This window comes from Macaca fascicularis, chromosome X (assembly GCF_037993035.2).
Source record: "Macaca fascicularis isolate 582-1 chromosome X, T2T-MFA8v1.1".
Classification (NCBI taxonomy): Eukaryota; Metazoa; Chordata; class Mammalia; order Primates; family Cercopithecidae; genus Macaca; species Macaca fascicularis.
In genome coordinates, this window is record NC_088395.1 from 114,490,176 (window position 1) to 114,511,612 (window position 21,437).

At 41.0% G+C, this 21,437-nt stretch overlaps 2 protein-coding genes and 1 long non-coding RNA gene across 12 annotated transcripts in view; 2 read left to right on the forward strand and 1 right to left on the reverse strand.

The window, feature by feature from the left end:
• Nucleotides 1–6,276, forward strand: part of MID2 (midline 2) — a 100,811-nt gene extending 94,535 nt beyond the window's left edge. For 6 of the 8 annotated variants that reach the window (XM_045383891.3, XM_005594319.5, XM_045383890.3 and 3 more), the window contains 2 exons: nt 762–969; nt 1,338–4,993. In XM_045383891.3, the coding sequence (XP_045239826.1) occupies nt 762–969; nt 1,338–1,740 (611 nt within the window). In that variant the 3' untranslated portion in view covers nt 1,741–4,993. Of the gene's footprint in view, nt 1–761; nt 970–1,337 lie in introns of all 8 variants that reach the window. The other 2 variants (XM_005594320.4, XM_005594318.4) reach the window with 1 other exon arrangement.
• LOC123571182 (uncharacterized) overlaps nt 1–10,675 on the reverse strand; it is a 41,916-nt gene extending 31,241 nt beyond the window's left edge. The window contains exons 1-3 of one of the 2 annotated variants that reach the window (XR_012430259.1): nt 10,450–10,675; nt 9,271–9,307; nt 7,667–7,757 (exon numbers count right to left, since the gene is read on the reverse strand). This is a non-coding gene — a long non-coding RNA (uncharacterized lncRNA). The remainder of the gene's footprint in view (nt 1–7,666; nt 7,758–9,270; nt 9,308–10,449) is intronic. The other variant, XR_010584079.1, reaches the window with a different exon arrangement.
• Nucleotides 10,676–10,708: 33 nt separating this feature from the next.
• Nucleotides 10,709–21,437, forward strand: part of LOC102135438 (NACHT, LRR and PYD domains-containing protein 12-like) — a 52,962-nt gene continuing 42,233 nt past the window's right edge. For both annotated transcript variants that reach the window (XR_010584078.2, XR_012430258.1), the window contains exons 1-3: nt 10,709–10,813; nt 12,521–12,584; nt 13,073–13,200. The gene's annotated coding sequence lies outside the window, so the exon portion shown is untranslated. The remainder of the gene's footprint in view (nt 10,814–12,520; nt 12,585–13,072; nt 13,201–21,437) is intronic.

Below are 21,437 nucleotides of genomic sequence, written 5' to 3' on the forward strand. Positions count from 1 at the left end.
GTCACAGAAGCATTCTATATAATAAATCTCTTGCCATACCCAGCAACTGGTCCCTCAGTAACAATGTTTTTGTCATATTGTTATAAAGAGTTCTCTGTTGTGAATGATCCTACACAATAAATGTTTTCTCTGATCATTGATGATGCAACAGTCACTCTAACAAAATTGCCTAATTATATGTTATTTACATCCCAATTGTAATAGGGCAAAACAAATTGTCCAGTTGCTGAGTTCTCAGGGTTTTCTGGTTGTGCCATCAAGCAGCAATTACCTCATCAATTCCCCTCACCTCAGACATCATAACACTATTTGCCTTAAAATCTACCCAAATCCCAAACAACCCACTGAAATTAAGCAAAGTACAAAACATATTTGGCAACATGAAACTTTGAGCACTCCCTTTTACTTTGATAATATATGATGCAGGGGACAGCTTATTAGCTCCTTTTTGCTTGGAATATGACTTCCCACAAATTGCTTTTAGGAGAGATCCACATTTTTTCCCACAGTGGGAAAATAAATGCCTTTATGAAGGTCGTTTTATGGGAGATTGACCTTTATTCTTACTTTATTGAAAACTCTGGCTTCTGGCCTCTTTTCTTAATAAAATTTAAACAGCAGCCAACTTGCACTGGACCAAGAGTGATCATGATATCAAGCATACCCTGCCAGTGATGATGCTGGTGGAACAGGTAGAATTTTAAGATACTTCACTGTGCTTTTTCTTTTTCTTTTTTTTTTTTCTCTACTTTGTTTTTCAGGCCAACCCTTTAAATTGGATCCCAAAATGACTCACAAGAAGTTGAAGATCTCCAATGATGGATTGCAGATGGAGAAGGATGAAAGCTCTCTAAAGAAGAGCCATACCCCAGAGAGGTTTAGTGGCACAGGGTGCTATGGGGCAGCAGGAAATATATTCATTGACAGTGGCTGCCACTACTGGGAGGTGGTCATGGGTTCCTCAACATGGTAAGTGGATCCCATTTTCCTTTTCACTTCTGTCCTCTGTCATTAGGTTCCTAGGAGATTCAATTCTATAGCACAACCATAATACCAATAAGTCAAGGTTAAAAGGTATGTGATGAAAACCACTCTAGAAAAATTTGCCAGATTTTTAATAAAATAATGGAAAATATACTGGGCTAGGAGATAGAAATTGCCACATTGTTCTAATTGCTAACTTTTTAAAGCTCTAGTGATATCAGCATTATGCATCTAAGTGTAAACTACTTAAGGAATAAACATGTATCCTATTTGTTATATATCATATATGGTGTCTAACACAACTCAGATCATTCATAAATGTTTATTTCTGTCTCCTCTCCACTGTCTCACAGGTATGCAATTGGCATTGCCTACAAATCAGCTCCAAAGAATGAATGGATTGGCAAGAATGCCTCCTCATGGGTCTTCTCTCGCTGCAATAGTAACTTCGTGGTGAGACATAACAACAAGGAAATGCTGGTGGATGTGCCCCCACAGTTGAAGCGTCTGGGTGTCCTCCTGGATTATGACAACAATATGCTGTCTTTCTATGACCCAGCTAACTCTCTCCATCTTCATACTTTTGATGTGACCTTCATTCTTCCAGTTTGTCCAACATTTACAATCTGGAACAAATCCCTAATGATCTTGTCTGGCTTGCCTGCCCCAGATTTTATTGATTACCCTGAGCGGCAGGAATGCAACTGCAGGCCTCAAGAATCCCCTTATGTTTCTGGGATGAAAACCTGTCATTAAGTTTCAGGAGAGCATATAATTCACCGGCTCTCTAGTTCAGCAGTTCTTCCCTCCTACACCTAAGTTAGCGTTCAATATATGAGATACAAAATAAAGTTTGTTTGAAGCATCCAAAATAACTAGATACTGCAGATTTAATTTTTGTGCATTAAAGCTTGTATTTGAATTAATATATTGAGTTTCTCAAAACAAATTATCTGAGTAGTCTGCGTTCAAGCCATTGGAGAAAAATTTAGAAAATGCCTCTGTTGTCACTGGAGAATTAAAAATTCCCAGTGATTTAGGAATATAAATTATATTGGAAGCAATTAGGATAATTCTAGTTAAATAATGTGGAAAGATGCCCTGAATAAGGGGCTAGCCAGCCAGAAGAGGGGGGTGGTCAGCCTTTCTAGTACTGGCCAGTTTGGCCATGTAGGATTTTGAACGATGTCAAATTATCACATATTATATTTTATTTTTGATGAAAACCTATCATCAAGGTTTTGTTAGGAAACCATGAATGTGTATATGTAATATGTAAAGTGAACATATATATGTACTTTATATATATTCACTTGCATATGTATGTATATGTATATTCACTTTATATATTATATATACAAAAAAACTTTTTTTTTTCCAAACACCAACTCAAACTAGAACAAAAAACTTTTTAATTTGCTCCTTTGAGTGAGAAATATACTGGAAGGGAAAATAAGTTACGCCATCCATTTTTGTCCCCTAAAGGAAACATCAAAATCAATCAACATTTCTTTCCTCCCTCTATCCATCATTGCCCTCCTCCCTCTTGTCACGCATACATACACATGCAACCATGACATAGATAATGGGAAGAACTCTATTGGATTAGGAGAGATTTGCAGACAAGATTGCACAAGAGATGCTGTTGCTGGATAGAAAATTGATCCAGGTAGAAGTGATGCTACCTACTTGAGGATGGCCATCCGAATTGTTAAAAATTCTGTCATAGACTATTTAAAAAACAGTTACCACTCCCAAGTACATACAGTTATGAGAATTAGGCTTTTAAAAAGTTGCAGAGTGAAGGCTCTTTAGGAACCTACTTTACTTAATCAGTAAAAATGGCGTATTATTGATGCACCAACTATTCACATATAAATGTACTTGCATTTTCAGATAAAACACTTCTGAAGTACTTAAGAATGTCTGAAAACAGTTTGTTTTCTTAAATGGGATAAATAAGCATTCCTTTTGCAATCTTGGTTACAGTATTCATTGTCTTAGCCAATCACTCCACGCAAATGCAGACATAAACTTCATCCCAGTCCTGACCAGTATAGTTGAAGGAAATGGAGCCTTGTGGTCTATGATTTTTTAAAAATTTCCATTGAAGGGATTGGGGATGTCAGAGAACCAGAGCTTTCTCCTTTCCAGGAGCTAAGATGGCTTCAGAAGTGTTCTCCTGGTATTTGTGAAAATATTACTGCTGTAAAATTGCAAAGTGGTAGCTGTAACAACTTCCCCAGATTGGAGACTTGAAATGTCAAAACTCCCCTCTTCCTTTCCCCTAGTTTGGTGCATGCTTATTTATTAATTCATTCAATAAACTATTAGATGCCAAGTACCAAACTACTGCCATGGGAGTGCACATACTAATAAAATGCTCTACCTGCTGCCAATGGCTTACTATTCTGTGGAAGAAACAAAGTATATAATCCTCCCCAATAACAGTTATGTATTGTTTGTTCACTTAATGTGGAAAGCAAGACTGATGCAGACACACAAGGAAGGCTCAAAAATATAAATCTAGCAAGGTCATCTTTTTTGGTTTTAAAGACCATATGTACTTACTGCTAATCAGGAAATGAGCAACCTCAGTAAAATTCATCAGTGCTGGTAAATAGCTTGCTGTAGTGGAAAGCTCATAACCTTTGGATTCAAATGATCCTAGTTTTTCTACCATTTATTAGTGTTGTGACCTAGGACAAGTACCTCACTTCTCTGAGCCTCTGTTTCCTCCTCTGTAAAATAATGTCTACTTCACAAGGCTGTTTCTAAGGTTAAAAAAGATAGCATATGTAAACTGTCTAGCTCAGCACTTGACATTTCTTAAGTGTGCCATCAATATTAATCTCTTTCCCTACCCCCAGCTCCAATAGAGTGTAGCATTGCTTTAAAATGTGTGTCCTTCATTTCTCAGTCACCTTTGTCTCTTCCCTAGGGCCTATCCCCAAATTCTTAAACAAAAAAATGATTTTTTTCCCCTTCATAAAACTTTTCACTGGCTCCCTTAGTACCCAGTAGAAGGTCCCAACTCTTTAGAGTTTGGCTTTTCATGTCCCTGTTTGTTTATACAGCTTCATCTTTTGCCACTTCCCCCTCACATTGATTAAGCTAGCCAAGTTTAACTATTTATACAAGTTATTCTCTGGGCCTGCAGCAGAAACATGATTAACAATTTTAATGCCCAGAGTAAACAACAGAAATTTTTCTTAAATTAAAGGAATAGTGTGAAAATGCTGTAAGTACAGAAAATGCAACCTCCATCCCAGTAGAACAATTTCCTTTGCCTTGTCCTTTGCTCTCCAAAGCTGTTCACTTATTGTGGTGTCTTTTATATTTTAGTGCCCTGGGACAAAGCTCTAATTTCCCCACCCTACTTTTGACTCTATCTTGGACTACCTTTCCTCACTTCTATCTCTCTCAACCAGACTAACTCTCTATTCCCTAGACTGGATGATGTGTCCCTCTTTGGAGATCCCATGACACCCCAAGCATCCCCTCTCTCAGCAATAATCACATTGTATAGCAGTGTTTTTCAAAGCATGGTCCTCACACCACCTATGTTAGAATCACCTTTGGTGTTTGTCAAAACAATTGATTTTGGATTCCCACTCCTGACTTAACCAGAATATCTGAGAACATAGGCAGGAATTTACATTTTTGACAAGCTCCTCATGATTTTGATGCACAGAAAATTTTAATGTATAATCATCTTCCCTACTAGACTGGACACCTTGAGGCGAAGGACTGTGTCTTTTGTTGTTGTTATATTTTTAATACCTGGCACAGTGCCTGGAACATTAGCTTGCCTAATGTTTATTGAATGAATGTACCAATGAAAAACTGAATTATGAAAGTTTCCCTCTTGTACTCTCATGTTCATAGTGATGTTTGTTACTTCCTGGCCAGAAAAGCTTGGCCACTACTCCATTTGAGCTGTATTAATTCTATTTTGCAGAAGTATCAAGGCTCCTACAGAATAAATGATCATTGTCCTCCTCAAAAACTCTTTGGCAGTTATCTTGGGGAAATGTCTTTGGAGCATATGGCACCATTCTTTTCAGTAACATTTCAATCTTGTCAAACTTTGTTCTTTGAAGGTGGATTAACGTTTTGGTTATAGCCAAAAATCACTCAGAGCTAAGCCTACTTAGAAAAGTGGAGAATTAAACTGGGTTTGGAATAAGCAATGAAGTTTAACTCTGAAGTCCCAATTTCTGAGCCAAACAGTGAAAAATTACTTCTAAGATACAACATGGTGGCAAAGTACTCAGTGGGGGTGTGATGGGCCCCAGATATTTACTTCAGTTAACTTGACTTTTATAGAATCCCGGCACTGCCATGGACCTTAAGAGAAGTAATTGGCTACCTCTAGCTAAACCCAGCTGGACAAAGAGAATAGGACCTGTAGTTAACATTTTCAAAGAAGATGACTCCATAAGCTTTTGTTGCTGTTGCTCTACTCAACCTGTTCTCCACAACCGTTTCTACCAGAAGATTATTTTATGTCTGCAATTTATGCTTGTTTCCACTTTTTACATTGTCTTACTGAAGAAAGCACAAAAATAATCAAAAATAAAGTAAAACCTGTTTTGAGAGTGTGAAAGAAATTTTAATGCCACGTTGAGGTTCTGGTTACTTGTAATTAAGAGTAACTGCATCTGGATGTGTTTTTATTATACAGTTCAATGTGTATCTTTGGATGCAGTGAAATTCAGATTGCAGCAAAATCACTTATCCGTTCTTTTTGGCTAAAACACACTAGGTGAATTTTCTAAACTTCCATGGTTTACATATTTATATATGACTACCAAGATGGAGCAATCCATGGATAGACTTTTGAATAAACTCAAATATTTGATACCCCTTCCTCCAAGGAATGGAGAATGTCAGGCAGGTAGGTAAGAACCACTCCTACAGTTATTTCTATCTCCTGAAGCCAACTGCAGCCTTGGAACCAATGGCTGTATTTGGCTGTGTATTACAGGTTGGCCAAACTGATTGCCATCAGGTCAGGCAAACTGCCTTTTATGGTGTAGTCTGCCAGCTTCAGACATACGCTGTGTTGTTGTTATTGGCTAGACTATTTATTAGACTATTGTTGGACTATTTTTTATCAAATGCTTTACCCCACGACTGTTTGTATTGGGAGCTCTGGACCAACAGTGTCTCTGCTAGTGACAGAAATATGAGCATCTGTGGATTACACAGCCTCATCCCTCTCTACAATATCCCAGTCCATCCGAAATGCTATATTATGAATTAAATAAATATATATGTATTCATGAATTCTTGGTTGTCTCTCGCTGGAGTTTAATTGGGGGAGGACTAAAAGGAAGATAGCCATGAATTCTTCTGGAATTCAGTAAGTGACTAGGGGAAACCAAGGATCATATAATAGGTAGTGATCTGGACAGAAAGGACCCAGGGGATCTGGAGCTCAAAATTCAATCAAGAAGACTTTGATTTCAGGAGCATGATGTGGTCAAGAAGACCAAAGAAATGAAGCTATAGGGTTCAAGGAAACATGACACATTCAGTTTTAGAGATTGGAGCAGAAGGTGAGAATCAAAGAACAAATAAAATCCCAGTGCTGGAACCCATTGATTAAAATTAGGGTAGCACCAGAAGCAAGTGAGCTGACTTACTGTTAAAACAACTGGTCCGCAGGAGGAGACTGGGAGGAAGCTAGGAAGTCCCTCAGGGCTGGAATTGGGCATATCTTAATCAGATTTGTAGTGGCACTAAGACTAAAAGGGATCATGCGATATGAAGTGAATGAAGCAGGGCAGTCAAGGGTGGCAGCTAGAGAAGTGACTTGAAACAGGTCATCAGACCAGGGGCCTATAAGAACTACAGCCCAAAGGTAAGAGGAGTAAAATATAAAGGAGAAAAGAATTTGGAACATTGTGTGTTTAATGGTTTAATTGAAGAGCAACCTAGGCAAATACCAAATATAGGGCTATTACCCATAGCTAAGATTTTAATATTTTTGTGTGTGTGTGATGATGTTTGGAAAGGCCATCTCCATTTAATGTGCCAGAACCGGGCAGATACGGGATTCTTTATGCTTCGCTATCTGAGAATAGAATTGGTCCCAGAGTTTCAGAGAATCTGAGCCTGTAGTTCGGAGGGAGGAGGTCTCAGTTACGATGGTTAGGAGTAACAGAGACCAAATAGGTTGTTACAAGGTTATTAGAAATGTATATAGCATGACAGCTAATGAGAATGACTCTCCTCCACCGTGAATTTCCAGGAATGGAAGATCAAGCTGGTTTTCCTATACTGTTGGGCACAACACAAAAATTACAATTGCGACTGATCTTGTCGGGTCATTCAAGAGCAGTTATTAACCACTAGTTCTGTTCCTAGTACTCTTCTCACTTCTGTGGTGGGATATTAAGATGAAAAATACTCCCAACATTTACAATGGAGTACCCAATTCAATACTGCTTCTCAGATAGTTTTACATCTATGAACTCAATGAGTTAATAGTGGTAGTTGACAGAGGGAGCATTTGCTAGAGACACTGGAGTGCAAGTGGAAGCTCTTACCAAGATCTAGCATGGAGACTTGTACATAGTATGTGCTTAGTAAATGCTGGTTGAATAGAATTAGAATCTGATAAGCAGAATGACAAGTAGGCCACCTCATACACTGTGAAGTTGGGTGAACTCACCAGCACCACGTGTATAATCCCTCTCAGGCACATATTCCTGGTCCAGGATTCCCATGACTGCTTCTTTCCATTATTCTTTAAGGCCAGGTTCCTTCAAAGGAAACAATTAGAAGGATTAATAAATTAGCCACCAATAATGTGCTAATGGAGGAATGTGGGCAAAATTCACACAGAAAACAAGATATTGTTTCTCAGAAAACAAGAAATGTTAACAAGAACCTTCCAGGGAAAATGTTTTTGTTGTCTGACTTGGGACTGACAAGTTGGAGAGGGCAAGCTTCAGACTTTCCAGTTTAGCAGGGTCAGCCGACAATGCCTTGGCAGGCTAAGCCCCTGCCAGGGGAAATATTTTGGACCAAGAGGACTCTTTCAAAGGGGATATAGATGACAACTGAGTCTCACTTAGCACAATGCCTGTGATCCTTCTAGAGCACAAGGGCTGGCCTTGCACACAGTATACAAAGAGGATCTGCTACTCTTCCAGGCAGATTAAAAGTCCCAGGAAATTGAATTTGGGCTGATTTTCCCTTTGATGTATAGTGATACGAAAAAGCTACTATGATCAACACCTCTTTGTTTGACTTAACTCCCTCAGTGATAAGAGAGGGTCATGAGATGACCCAAAAATGTGAAATTCACAGTAAGCAGCTGTCAAGCACATATGGCAAGTTCAAGTCCAAGGCCTGACTGATTTAGTAGGTAAAGATACAAGGAATCACTTTTAGATTCAAACAGTTTATTATCTACACAGTGAAACGAAACACAGTCAAAGTTTCCAGCTCCAAATGGTCCTTGTCCCAAACAACAAAAAGGATGACACTGAAACACAAGGGACCAGAAGACTTCCAAATTACTTGTGGGATACCTCACTGCTAAGAAGCCAATTATAGACTGCATTTAAGTGGCTTTATAGTCTGTAGCTCTATTCTGAGGGAAGTGGGTCAGGAAGTCTTGTACCTCATCAGACATACCTGAGAGGTGGCAGGCAATGAAAATCTGTCTCATGAAGCTTGCCAAGGGAGATAAGGAGGCAAGTGGGAAATTATCTTGAAGCAGCTCCTCTCAGGCCTACCGTCCCTTGTGCTCTGGAAGGATCACAGGCATTCTGCCAAGACTCAGATTAGCTGTGCTTCAAGCCTTTTCTCGAGGGATCATTGTAGATATTGCCAAGTGGCTAGGGTGCTAGGGTAGAGCCATTCTCATACAGAGACTAGTTGAAGGGCCAGGTAACTTCCTCAGGGGAAAGCAAAAGGAAGCAAAGTCAGGGTCTTTTGAAGTACCTCTTCTCTTCTTCCCTTCTGCTGACCTTCCATTCACGTCCTTTCATTTTTCTCAGTATTTTGGGAGTTGGGGGTGGGGATGGGGATGGGGCAGAGATTAAATGCATAATTAGGATATAAAATAAATTCAATCTCTGAAAGATTCAGTACCAAGGCCAGAGAATTCCAAGGCCTGGGTCCTTTGCTATCTCTGGCTCTTAGTTTTTCAACTAGGAATTAAAGAGTACGGGTAATTTCTAAGGTCCCTTCTAGCCCTAACAGTATGAATTACCATAAATGCAAATTTAGTGAATGTAGTGACAGGAGCCTGATGTGCATACCTACCTCAAGAATATTGGGACATGAGGGCAGATCATCGGGACTGGGACAGAGAAGTGGATGACATTACTGTTACTTTAGGACCATCATCAGAATCCCTTTTGGGGTGACTATCCTTCCCCTTACACACTTCACTTCACTTGAACCTCCCTTGCCAATACTCTGCCACCATTACTTTTGAGCTTTCTGCTTCAGCCCTCTCCCCAATCCTGCTTGATAACTGTACAAAATGCAAATACTGTTTTAGCTAGTGGTGTCTCTGTTTCAAATTTCAGGTCAGCCATCTGAGAGTCTTCAATGTGTACACGCAGGGAATTGCCAAAGATATTCTACTTCCCAAGGCCAGAGGAGGTCACTTGATATAGCAACTAACAGGGATCCTGTGTGCCACCTTCTCCAATTATGGTCTTCCCAAACCAAACTGCCACAAATACATCCCTTAAAAGGCAGAAGAGAGAGTCCTGGTACAGCCACCACTCCAAGTTATCATTCTGCCATTCATTTATTCACTCATTCAACAAATATTTTATTGATAGTCTCTTTGAGGCAGGTGCTGGAGTTCGGTGATGAATAAGATACATAATCCCTGTCCTCATGAGACTCATAATCTAGAGGGAAGACAGAGTATCAAGGAATGAAGACTTTTTGAATCATAGGCGCTATCATTGGTTGCCTACAGTGTGCCTGGCACTATGCCAAGCACTTGAGCTGCAGTGATTCACTCAATCCTCCCAGCAATCCTATAAGGTTAAGACTATTATTGACTCCCTCGAACATGAAGAGTTAATCAATCTCTGCGCCCATGCCCAGACCTGCAGATTCCTATATGCCTGGTGAGCTGCTAGCCAAGGGTCTTAGCCATGGCTGTTTTGGGTATCAGGTAAAGTTTAAGGCCCAGCACTGAGGAAATAAATGACCCAGTGCAGCAGCTCTTGAAGTCAGGGTTAACCGAGAAGGCCTTCCAGGTCTTTGCTAGACACCCCCAAAACTGCCTCCGACGCGATTTTCCCATCCTCTTTTTTTCTCCCCTTTCCCTCCGGCACTCCATTGCCCTCCCTTTCCAGACTAGCCCCTCCCTCTGGGCCGCCTCCTCTCTGAGTCATTTCCCCTTCTCCGCCCCAAAGACCTTGGCTTTCTCTTGGAATCCCTTCCCCCCGGCAGGAGGTAGAGGAAGAGCAAACTGACTTTGGGCATCAGGTGAGCGCTTTCCCCAGCGAGGATGAGAAACGCCTCCCCGCAGTCCCCTGACCCCCCCGAATTCGGAAGGACGGGAAATCCTGGGAGTTCCCTCGAGCCGCGCGTGGGAGGTGCCACGCCCCGCCTGGTGTCTCCTGGGATGTGAGGTGGGAAGCTGTGGCCCAGTCGGACGGGCCTGTGTGGCTGCGACCGGCTCCGGCGCGGTGAGGTCAGCGCGCTAGGGAGGGACCTAGCTGCCGCGAAGCTTGGGGGCGTGGAAAGGTCGGCTCCAGAAGCCAGCCATTGGGAGGAGAGAGGAGGGAAAAGCTCCGAGCGGTGCATGTGGAGAGTGCAAGCGCGTGCAAGTGGGCTGGTACGTGTAGTGAGAAGGCATGAGTGTGTATGAAAGGGTGTAGAGAGGTGTGTACGTGGGGAGGTGCGCGCGTGCGGGAATGCTTGTGTGCGTGTGGAGATGTGTGGGGGAGATGCGAAGATGTGATTTACACAGATGCGGACGTGGGAGTGTGCGACTGGTGACATGGAGAAGCCCTTGGGGGATGTGCGTGCGTGTGCATGTGGAGGTGTGCGTGAGGGGATATAGATTTATTAATAATATATATGCGTGCGCGTGGCGTGCGTGCGTGCGTGCGTGGGGGTCCGTACGTGGGGATGCGTGCATGGGGGGTGCGTGCGTTTGGGGCGCGTGCTTGGTGGTTGCGTGCGTGGTGGGGAGGGGAGAGCAGGAAGGAAGGTCGACGGACGGCAGGAGCCAGATGCATGCGTATCTGAGAGTAAAAATGGCCTAGAAGCTCTTGCTGACAGAGCTTTAAGTTAGGATTCTTAACCTGTTTGTTTTTCTTGAGGTGGGCGGTAGGATGCACATGGCACCGTTTGAAAATAAAGAAAACGATTGACCAATTGACCACCTCTTTTAAAAAAATGCCCATGATTTGCATGTAAGCATAGAGGGTTCGTGAACCCACTGATGGTCATCTGTAGATCCTAGATTATGGTTTTAAACGGGGAGAGACCCAAAGAGATTACGTTGATATCCGCCATTGTGTCTTTTGATTCTATGAGAGAAGAAATGGAACAGCCGCTGTCCTTGGGTTGGTGTGGCTTTGAGGCTAGGTTTGCTGCCCCTGTTGGACATGGTGCCAGCAGAGTGGGGAGTGTAAAATGGGATCACTGCCCAGAGTAAGACTGCGGAAGGGTGCCTCGAGGCCTTCAGGATAAAGCTCGGCCCCTCCCTGGCAGATCACTAGCACAGGTTTTGCGGGTTAGTTCCTTGATAAGGTTGGAAAGTGGAGATTTGTAGTTGCTTTCTTACGTGATTCCCGTCCCCCCTCGCCCCCGGCCCCGGCCCTGATGGCCTGTGGGTGGTGTCAGGGAGTATGAATCTAACTAAGGTTGGGACTTCGTTGGATAAGTGACTAGAAGGAGAGCAGCAGACTTGCCTTCTGAGCCCATCTTTACGATTAACTAACTGTGACATTAAGCAGTTTTCTTGATCTTCTTGTGCATTACTTTATTTGTTTGTTTATTTATTTATTTATTTACTGAGACAGAGTCTCGCTCTGTCACCCAGGCTGGAGTGCAGTGGCGCAATCTCGGCTCACTGCAGCCTACGCCTCCCGGGTTCAAGCAATTCTCCTGTTTCAGCCTCCCAAGTAGCTGGGATTACAGGCACACACCACCACGCCTGGCTAATTTTTGCATTTGTTGTAGAGATGGGATCGCTCCATGTTGTCTAGGCTGGTTTGGAGCTCCTGACCTCAAGCGATCCACCTGCTTCAGCCTCCCAAAGTGCTGGGATTAAAGGCCTGAGGCACTGCACCCAGCCTCACATTCCTCATTTATAAAATGGTAGTTCACAGGGTAGCTGGAAGTTTAAATAAGACTATAATAAATTTCCAGAACATGGGAAGCCTTTAATAAACGGCTGCATACCTAGGAATAAATAATGTGTGCATATATTTTATATATGTGTGTGTATATATACGTTTGCAGAAAAGTTAAAGTTAAAAGTTTTATTCTGAAATAATGTCTTAAACTACTGATTTCTTTTGGTTTCTTATAGGCATACCTAGTTGTGCTGTCAGCCAAAGCCCACCAAGTTCATCCTGTAAAGTCACATGCCTGAAGTAAGTGGGACTTTATTTGGAATTATTTGCAGTGTTCAAGTAGATAATTATTAGTCCACCATCAACTCTCACTTGGATTGCTGCCATGGTCTCCAAATCTTCACATTTGCCTGCTTCCCTCTTTCATTCTCCATGTTGCAGTCAGTTATCTTTCCCTCTGAGAGGCAAAATAGCTTACTGGTTTGGAGCACAGACCATGGAGTCAGACCTATCTCCTTGAGATCCCAATTGCACCCTGCTCCACCACTTTCTAGCTGTGTGATCTTGCACAAATTACTTGATTTCTTTTTTGGGGGATTTCAACATTTTAATTTCTTTTTAATATAAGTCACTTTCTGCAAGCTAGGAAACAGATTCATCCTAAGACAATCTAGTCCTCTGGAGATCCAGGCTGAGTCTTTCGATCTTTAGCAGAATGACATCATAGTATAAGGTGCTAGCAATAGAGTTATAAACTCTAATAACCACTTATCTGCATTTTTCATTAGGAAACAACCAAAAGTCCATTACTTAAAGACATCATATGCAGAACATACTGATCTACAAAAGACCCAACGACCCAAATTATATGCTGCCCAACCTATTGGTGAACTGGATCAGAACTGGCCAAGGATTGGTAAATAGAGAAAGGGTTTACACTTTGAAAACTTCTTCTGTGGTTAAAAAAATTTCTGGTTGTTATCAATAAGAAAACAAGTGAAAAATGTTACAGATGGACCCACACTGATATTTGACTTTATCAAGGTCTTCCACCAGAACATGAAGGTAGACATAAGTGTAGGAGATAAGATATTGAGATATTTTAAAAACAAATTACTTAGTAATAAGAAGTTAGACATACAGCATTATTTGATTTGCTGCAAGAACAAATGGACAATGAAGATTACTTAAAAGAAATGTTCGACTCTAAAGAGGGTGGTGGGAACAACACTTTCCACTAGAGAATAACCTCCCATTTTCTTAGACAGTTAGCATTGCTATTCTTCCATAATACATATTCATATGGAAAAACTTGTCAAGAGCTTTTGCCAGGGCCAGGAGATGAAAAATAGAGCATGTTTTAATTAGCAAATTGTAAGCTCAGTTAACATTTTTTGGGATGGACCCATAAAATCTGGCCATTGTTTTGTTAAACTTCTGTAAACTGCAGAATTCCCTAACCCTTAGTTAGCTTTGGTTTTTGCTCAATATCCTGAAGCTGGGCACAGTCTCAATGTAACTCTTCTCCTAGGGGCTGAAGTGGGTGCTAGTCATCAAAGTTTGGAATGTCATTTTAGGAGCAACCTCTAGAAGTAATCCTGGTAAGCCCTAGAAGTAATCCTTTGGATGCATAGTAGGCTCTGTGCAGGTGGTAAAATCTGGGCAGGAATACCAGAATGTCAATGATCAGGACTGGAACTTCCCAGTCTGCCCCTGCTTTGCTGATGTAGCCAGAAGGTGAGCCTATGATAATGAGAAAGGCACCAATTGAAAAACAGCACAGTGGCAAGTGCAGTGGCCTTATAGGGGATCTTAGGAGGGCTTTTCTTAAACTGAAGGTCAATGTAGCCATCATCTGTGCTGTTGAGCCTTGAGTATTTCACTTTACTAGTGGAGATTCCAGCCAGGTTGATGTGGGAGGGCATCATAACACACTGACACAGCTACAGTTGGAGTGCCATGCCAGGCTGCCAGTGGCGAGACTTTGCTCACAGTTGGCAGCAGAAGCACTCAAGACTGTGCCACTTAACTGCCACCCAGCTCACCCCAGCAAGCACCAGTGCCCTGGAAGTCTACTTCACCTCTTTTAGAATCTGTTTCCTTATCCGTGAAAGGGGACAATGCTGATACTACCTCAAGGATTTTGTGAGAGGTTGCAGAGATAATGTATGTAATGTTGCTCACAGTAATTGCTCAATAAATGGTAGATTAAAAATGCAAGGGCAGTGAAGTAGCCAGCAAGAAAGTGGTTGAAGTGATGCACCATGGCACCTACACTGGGTAGGGATTGAAGCCATGAGGTGATAATGAGCTGCAGAATGGGAGAAATCAAAGGATGGGAGATCTTGATGAGAATGAAAAATGTTTGGCTGTGAAATGAGTCCTTGATCAAAATTTTTTTTAAAAAAGAAAGAGAATGAGGAGTGGGTGTTCTGAGAACCAAGAAGTAACTGGACTAGGAGGTTGTAGCCAGAGATTAGGCTAGTAGAGTTCAGTAATTCTAAAGTGGAGCAGCTCCATGCCTATTCGGTGGTCTAGGAAACTAATGACTAGTAATGACTTAGAAAGTGGCATGTGGTCAGAGGTTGCTGAAGTAGAGGAGATCAAAGGGCAGTGAAGCTAACATGTTGGATGAGTCATCCACAGACATTGATGTTGCTTACATGACGGCAGGGGTTGAAATGGAGAGGAAAGTGGAGCCAGTGCCAAAGCCAAGGTTCATCCTAATTAATGGAAGGCTGTTATTTATTTCACAAATATTTACTGAGCCTTTACTAGATGTCAGGATGTAACAAGACAGACAAGAATGATGCTGTCATGGAGTTTACAGTCGAATAGGAGTAATAAGAGACATTAATAATCCTACCTATAAATAGAAAGCTGTAAACTGTGATAAGAGCTATGAATGGGCCAGGCGCAGTGGCTCACGTCTGTAATCCCAAAACTTTGGGAGCCTGAGGCAGATGTATCACAAAGTCAGGAGTTTGAGACCAGCCTGGCCAAGATCGTGAAACTCTATCTCTACTAAAAATACAAAAATTACCTGGGCGTGGTGGCATGTGCCTATAATCCTAGCTACTCGGGAGGCTGAGGCAGGAGAATCGCTTGAATCCAAAAGGCGGAGGTTGCTGTGAGCCGAGATCGCGCCATTGCACTCCAGCCTGGGCAACAAGAGTAAAACTTTCTCAAAAAAAAAAAAAAAAAAAAAAGCTATGAATGAAAAATAAGGGTTCTGTAAGTGTTATAACAGGGTTAGTTTCCAGACTAACCCTGTCTGGAAAGTTAGGGGAGGCTTCCCTGAAGAAGTGATGAGGACTGAAAGATAAATTAGGGTAGATGGAGGTGGATGGTGGGTAGGTGGAAGACGTGTTCCAGGTAGAGGAAACAGCATGTGCAAAGACCTGAAACTAGAATATGTATAGTAATTTGAAGAACTGAAAGATATCTCCTATGACTAGAGCATATTAAGAATTACTCTAGCCATAGGAGAGTAATATGAGCTGAGGCTGGGTGGCAGGCTCCTTAAGGATTTGGGCTTTATACTGTGAGCATTGGTAATATTTGGATGACATGATAACCAGGCCAGGCACGATGGCTGGCACCAGTAATCCTAGCATTTTGGAAGCTCAAAGTTGGTGGATCACTTAAGCCCAGGAGTTTGAGATCAGCCTGGGCAACCTGGACAAACTCCATTTTTACAAAAAATATAAAAAATTAGCCAGGCATGGTGGCACATGCCTGTGGTTCCAGCTACTGGGGAAACTGAGGTGGGAGGATCACCTGAGCCTGGGGAAGTTGAGGCTGCAGTGAGCTGTGATCATGCCACTGCATTCCAGCCTGGGTGACAGAGGAGACCTCGTCTCAAAGAAAAAAGTCAAACACATAAGCATATAGGATAAATTGTGAAAGGCCAGTTTATGTGTACATTAGTATAGGGGAGCATGTGTGTATATGTGTGTGTATACATAAAATACATAATATGTAAATGCACATAATAGATGTATGCATATATAATATATAAAATGATACATACCATTTCATCACTTTAAAGAATGCTAAATGTACAATGGTTATATTTCAGTGTCCATACATAGACATCCAACTCATTCTTTTCTTTAAAAAAAATTTATTACTAATACAAATAGAGATAGGGTGTCACCATTTTGCCCAGGCTAATCTCAAACTCCTGGACTCAACCAATCCTCCCAGCTCGGGCTCCCAAAGTGCTGGGATTACAGGTGTGAGCCACCAAGCCCGGCCCAACTCATTCTTAAGAGTTGCAAAGTATTCCATGTTATCGATGTGTGATGACTTATTTAACTATTGCCCTATTGATAGACATTTAAGTTGTCTCTAATTATAAATTATTTTGCAGTGTACACTGTTCACAATAGCAAAGACATGGAATCAGCCTAAATGCCCGTCAATGATAGACTGGATAAAGAAAATGTGATACATATACATGATGGAATGCTATGCAGCCAAAAAAAAAAAAAGAAAAGAATGAGATCATGTCCTTTGTAGGAACATGGCGCAGCTGGAGGTCATTATCCTTAGCAAATTAATACAGGAACAGAAAAACAAATACCGCATGTTCACACTTAAATGTGGGAGCTAAATAATGAAAACCAATGGGCAGAAAGAAGGGAGCAAGAGACAATGGGGACTACCTGAAGGAGGAGGGTAGGAAGAGGGAGAGGATTAGGAAAAATACTATCAGATACTATGCTTAGTACCTGGATAACAAAATAATCTAAACCAAACCCCTGTGACATGAGCTTACCTATATAACAAACCTCTACTGCACATATACCCCAAACCTAAAATAAAAGTTTAACAAAATTGCAATATGCCATTCTATAACTTTTTTCTCTAATATTATGCTTCAAATTTTATTTTTAAAATTATAGGAATACACAAGGAATTACATGAGGAATATAAGAATATATTATTATAAAAATTGTAAAAATGTAGAAAAGTGTAACAATGAGAGTAAATGCTTATATAGGCCTTACTGTGCCCAACACCACTCTAAATTCTTTTTTTTTTTTTTTTTTGAGGCGGAGTCTCGCTCTGTCGCCCAGGCTGGAGTGCAGTGGCGCGATCTCGGCTCACTGCAAGCTCCGCCTCCCGGGTTCCCGCCATTCTCCTGCCTCAGCCTCCCGAGTAGCTGGGACTACAGGCGCCGCCACCACGCCCGGCTAATTTTTTTGTATTTTTAGTGGAGACGGGGTTTCATTGTGTTAGCCAGGATGGTCTCGATCTCCTGACCTCGTGATCCGCCTGCCTCGGCCTCCCAAAGTGCTGGGATTACAGGCTTGAGCCACCGCGCCCGGCCTAAATTCTTTAAAGAGATTAGCACGTTTACTCTTTACAACAATCCATGAAATAGGTACTGTTATTTTTTTCCATTTTACAGATAGAGACACTGAGGGCACAAAGAGGTCATGTAACTTGCATGTGGTCATACAGCTAATTATTGTTGGAGCTGGGCTCTTAGTCACCTGATTGTTTTCCTTCACCTCCACCCAGTTGAATGCCTTACCTCAAATGTGACAACTATTCTTTGTTTCATTTGCAATTTTATCTACCTATATAAAACACATGCAAAATATTTATGCTTTTGGTGCGTTGGTTTTCTTTTTATGTAATAGGTTAATACTGTGTTATCTTGCAACTAGCTTTTTCCACTCAACCATGTGTCTTTGACTTTTTTCATGCCTTTATTTTTAAATTAATAATATATAAGCATATTTTCGTGGTAAAAGATCAAAATAATACACAGGTATAGAGAGAGTAAATCTTGAAACTTGCCTTTCCTGACTGCTCTCTGACATCTCACCAAAAATAAAAAACCCAAAAAACCCCCAATAAACAACCAACTGTCCATAGTTTGGTGAGTGTCCTTACAGTCTTCTTTCCATGCATTTTATGTGAATAAATAAGTATTTATATACATATTTACATAACATGATTCATTCATAATGTTATACGGCCTTTTAATTTCTTATTTATTGATTTAATTACACATGATACATGAATACATTTTTCTTCTGAAAGATTAGAGCACTACACGGAAGCTGAACACTTCCTTTGATCATCATTGATTTCCTCTCTACCTCCTCTGTCTCTACTCACTATTTGACTCTTCTCCTGCATCTTTTTTAAAAAATTATACTTTAAGTTCTAGGGTACATGTGCACAATGTGCAGTTTGTTACATCGGTATACATGTGCCGTGTTGGTTTGCTGCACCCATTAACTCGTCATTTACATTAGGTATTTCTCCTAATGCTATCCCTCCTCCTGCCCCCCATCCCATGACAGGCCCCTGTGTGTGATGTTCCCCGCCCTATGTCCAAGTGTTCTCATTGTTCAATTCCCACCTATGAGTGAGAACATGTGGTGGTTAGTTTTCTGTCCTTGTGATAGTTTGCTCAGAATGATGGTTTCCAGCTGCATCCATGTCCCTGCAAAGGACATGAACTCATCCTTTTTATGGCTGCATAGTATTCCATGGTATATATGTGCCACATTTTCTTAACCCAGTCTATCATTGATGGACATTTGAGTTGGTTCCAAGTATTTGCTATGGTGAATAGTGCCACAATAAACGTGTGCATGTGTCTTTATAGTAGCATGATTTTAGTCCTTTGGGTATATACCCAGTAATGGGATCGCTGGATCAAATGGTATTTCTAGTTCTAGATCCTTGAGGAATCGCCACACTGTCTTCCACAATGGTTGAACTAGTTTACACTCCCACCAACAGTGTAAAAGCATTCCTATTTCTCCACATCCTCTCCAGCACCTGTTGTTTCCTGACTTTTTAATGATTGCCATTCTAACTGGTGTGAGATGGTATCTCATTGTGGTTTTGATTTGCATTTCTCTGATGACCAGTGATGATGAGCATTTTTTCATGTGTCTGTTGGCTACATAAATGTCTTCTTTTGAGAAGTGTCTGTTCATATCCTTTGCCCACTTTTTCATGGGATTGTTTTTTTCTTGTAAATTTGTTTAAGTTCTTTGTAGATTCTGGACATTAGCCCATTGTCAGATGGGTAGATTGCAAAACTTTACTGCCATTCTGTTGGTTGCCTGCTCACTCTGATGGTAGTTTATTTTACTGTGTAGAAGCTCTTTAGTTTAATTAGATTCCAGTTGTCTATTTTGGCTTTTGTTGCCATTGCTTTTGGTGTTTTAGTCATGAAGTTCTTGCCCTTGCCTTTGTCCTGAATGGTATTGCTAGGTTTTCTTCTAGAGTTTTTATGGTTTTAGGTCTAACATTAATGTCTTTAATACATCTTGAATTCATTTTTGTATAAGGTGTAAGGAAAAGATCCAGTTTCAGCTTTCTGCATATGGCTAGCCAGTTTTCCCAGCACCATTTATTAAATAGGGGATCCTTTCCCCATTTCTTGTTTTTCTCAGGTTTGTCAAAGATCAGATGGTTGTAGATGTGTGGTGTTATTTCTGAGGCCTCTGTTCTGTTCCATTGGTCTATCTCTCTGTTTTGGTACCGGTACCATGCTGTTTTGGTTACTGTAGCCTTGTAGTATAGTTTGAAGTCAGGTAGCGAGATGCCTCCAGCTTTGTTCTTTTTGCTTAGGATTGTCTTGGCAATGCAGGCTCTTTTTTGGTTCCATATGAAATTTGAAGTAGTTTTTTCCAATTCTGTGAAGAAAGTCATTTGTAGCTTGATGGGGATGGCATTGAATCTATAAATTACCTCGGGCAGTGAGGCCATTTTCATGATATTGATTCTTCCTATCCATGAGCATGAAATGTTCTTCCATTTGTTTGTGTCCTCTTTTATTTTGTCGAGCAGTGGTTTGTAGTTCTCCTTGAAGAGCCACTTCACTTACCTTGTGAATTGGATTCCTAGGTATTTTATTCTCATTGTAGCAAATGTGAATGGGAGTTCACTCATGATTTGGCTGTTTGTCTGTTCTTGGTGTATAGGAATGCTTGTGATTTTTGCACATTAATTTTGTATCCTGAGACTTTGCTGAAGTTGCTTATCAGCTTAAGGAGGTTTTGGGCTGAGACGATGGGGTTTTCTAAATATACAATCATGTCATCTGCAAACAGGGACAATTTGACTTCCTCTTTTCCTAATTGAATGCCCTTTATCTCTTTCTCTTACTTGATTGCCCTGGCCAGAACTTCCAACACTATGTTGAATAGGAGTGGTGAGAGAGGGCATCCCTGTCTTGTGCCAGTTTTCAAAGGGACTGCTTCCAGCTTTTGCCCATTCAGTATGATATTGGCTATGGGTTTGTCATAAATAGCTCTTATTATTTTGAGATACGGTCCATCAACACCTAGTTTATTGAGAGTTTTTAGAATGAAGGGCTGTTGAATTTTGTTGAAGGCCTTTTCTGCATCTATTGAGATAATAATGTGGCTTTTGTCATTGGTTCTGTGTATGTGATGGATTACATATATTGATTTGCGTATGTTGAACCAGCCTTGCATCCCAGGGATGAAGCCCACTTGATCATGGTGGATAAGCTTTTTGATGTGCTGCTGTATTCGGTTTGCCAGTATTTTATTGAGGATTTTCACATCAATGTTCATTAGGGATATTGGTCTAAAATTCTCTTTTTTTTGTTGTATCTCTGCCAGGCTTTGGTATCAGGATGATGCTGGCCTCATAAAATGAGTTAGGGAGGATTCCCTCTTTTTCTATTGATTGGAATAGTTTCAGAAGTAATGGTACCAACTCCTCTTTGTACCTCTGGTAGAATTCAGCTGTGAATCCGTTTGGTCCTGGACTTTTTTTGGTTGATAGGCTATTAATTATTGCCTCAATTTCAGAGCCTGTTATTGGTCTGTTCAGAGATTCAACTTCTTCCTGGTTTAGTCTTGGGAGGGTGTATGAGTCCAGGAATTTATCCATTTCTTCTAGATTTTGATTTTCTAGTTTATTTGCATAGAGGTGTTGATAGTATTCTCTGATGGTAGTTTGTGTTTCTGTGGGATCGGTGGTGATATCCCCTTTATCATTTTTTATTGTGTCTATTTGATTCTTCTCTCTTTTCTTCGTTATTAGTCTTGCTAGCAGTCTATCAATTTTGTTGATCTTTTCAAAAAACCAGCTCCTGGATTCATTGATTTTTTTGAAGGGTTTTTTTGTTTCTGTATCTCA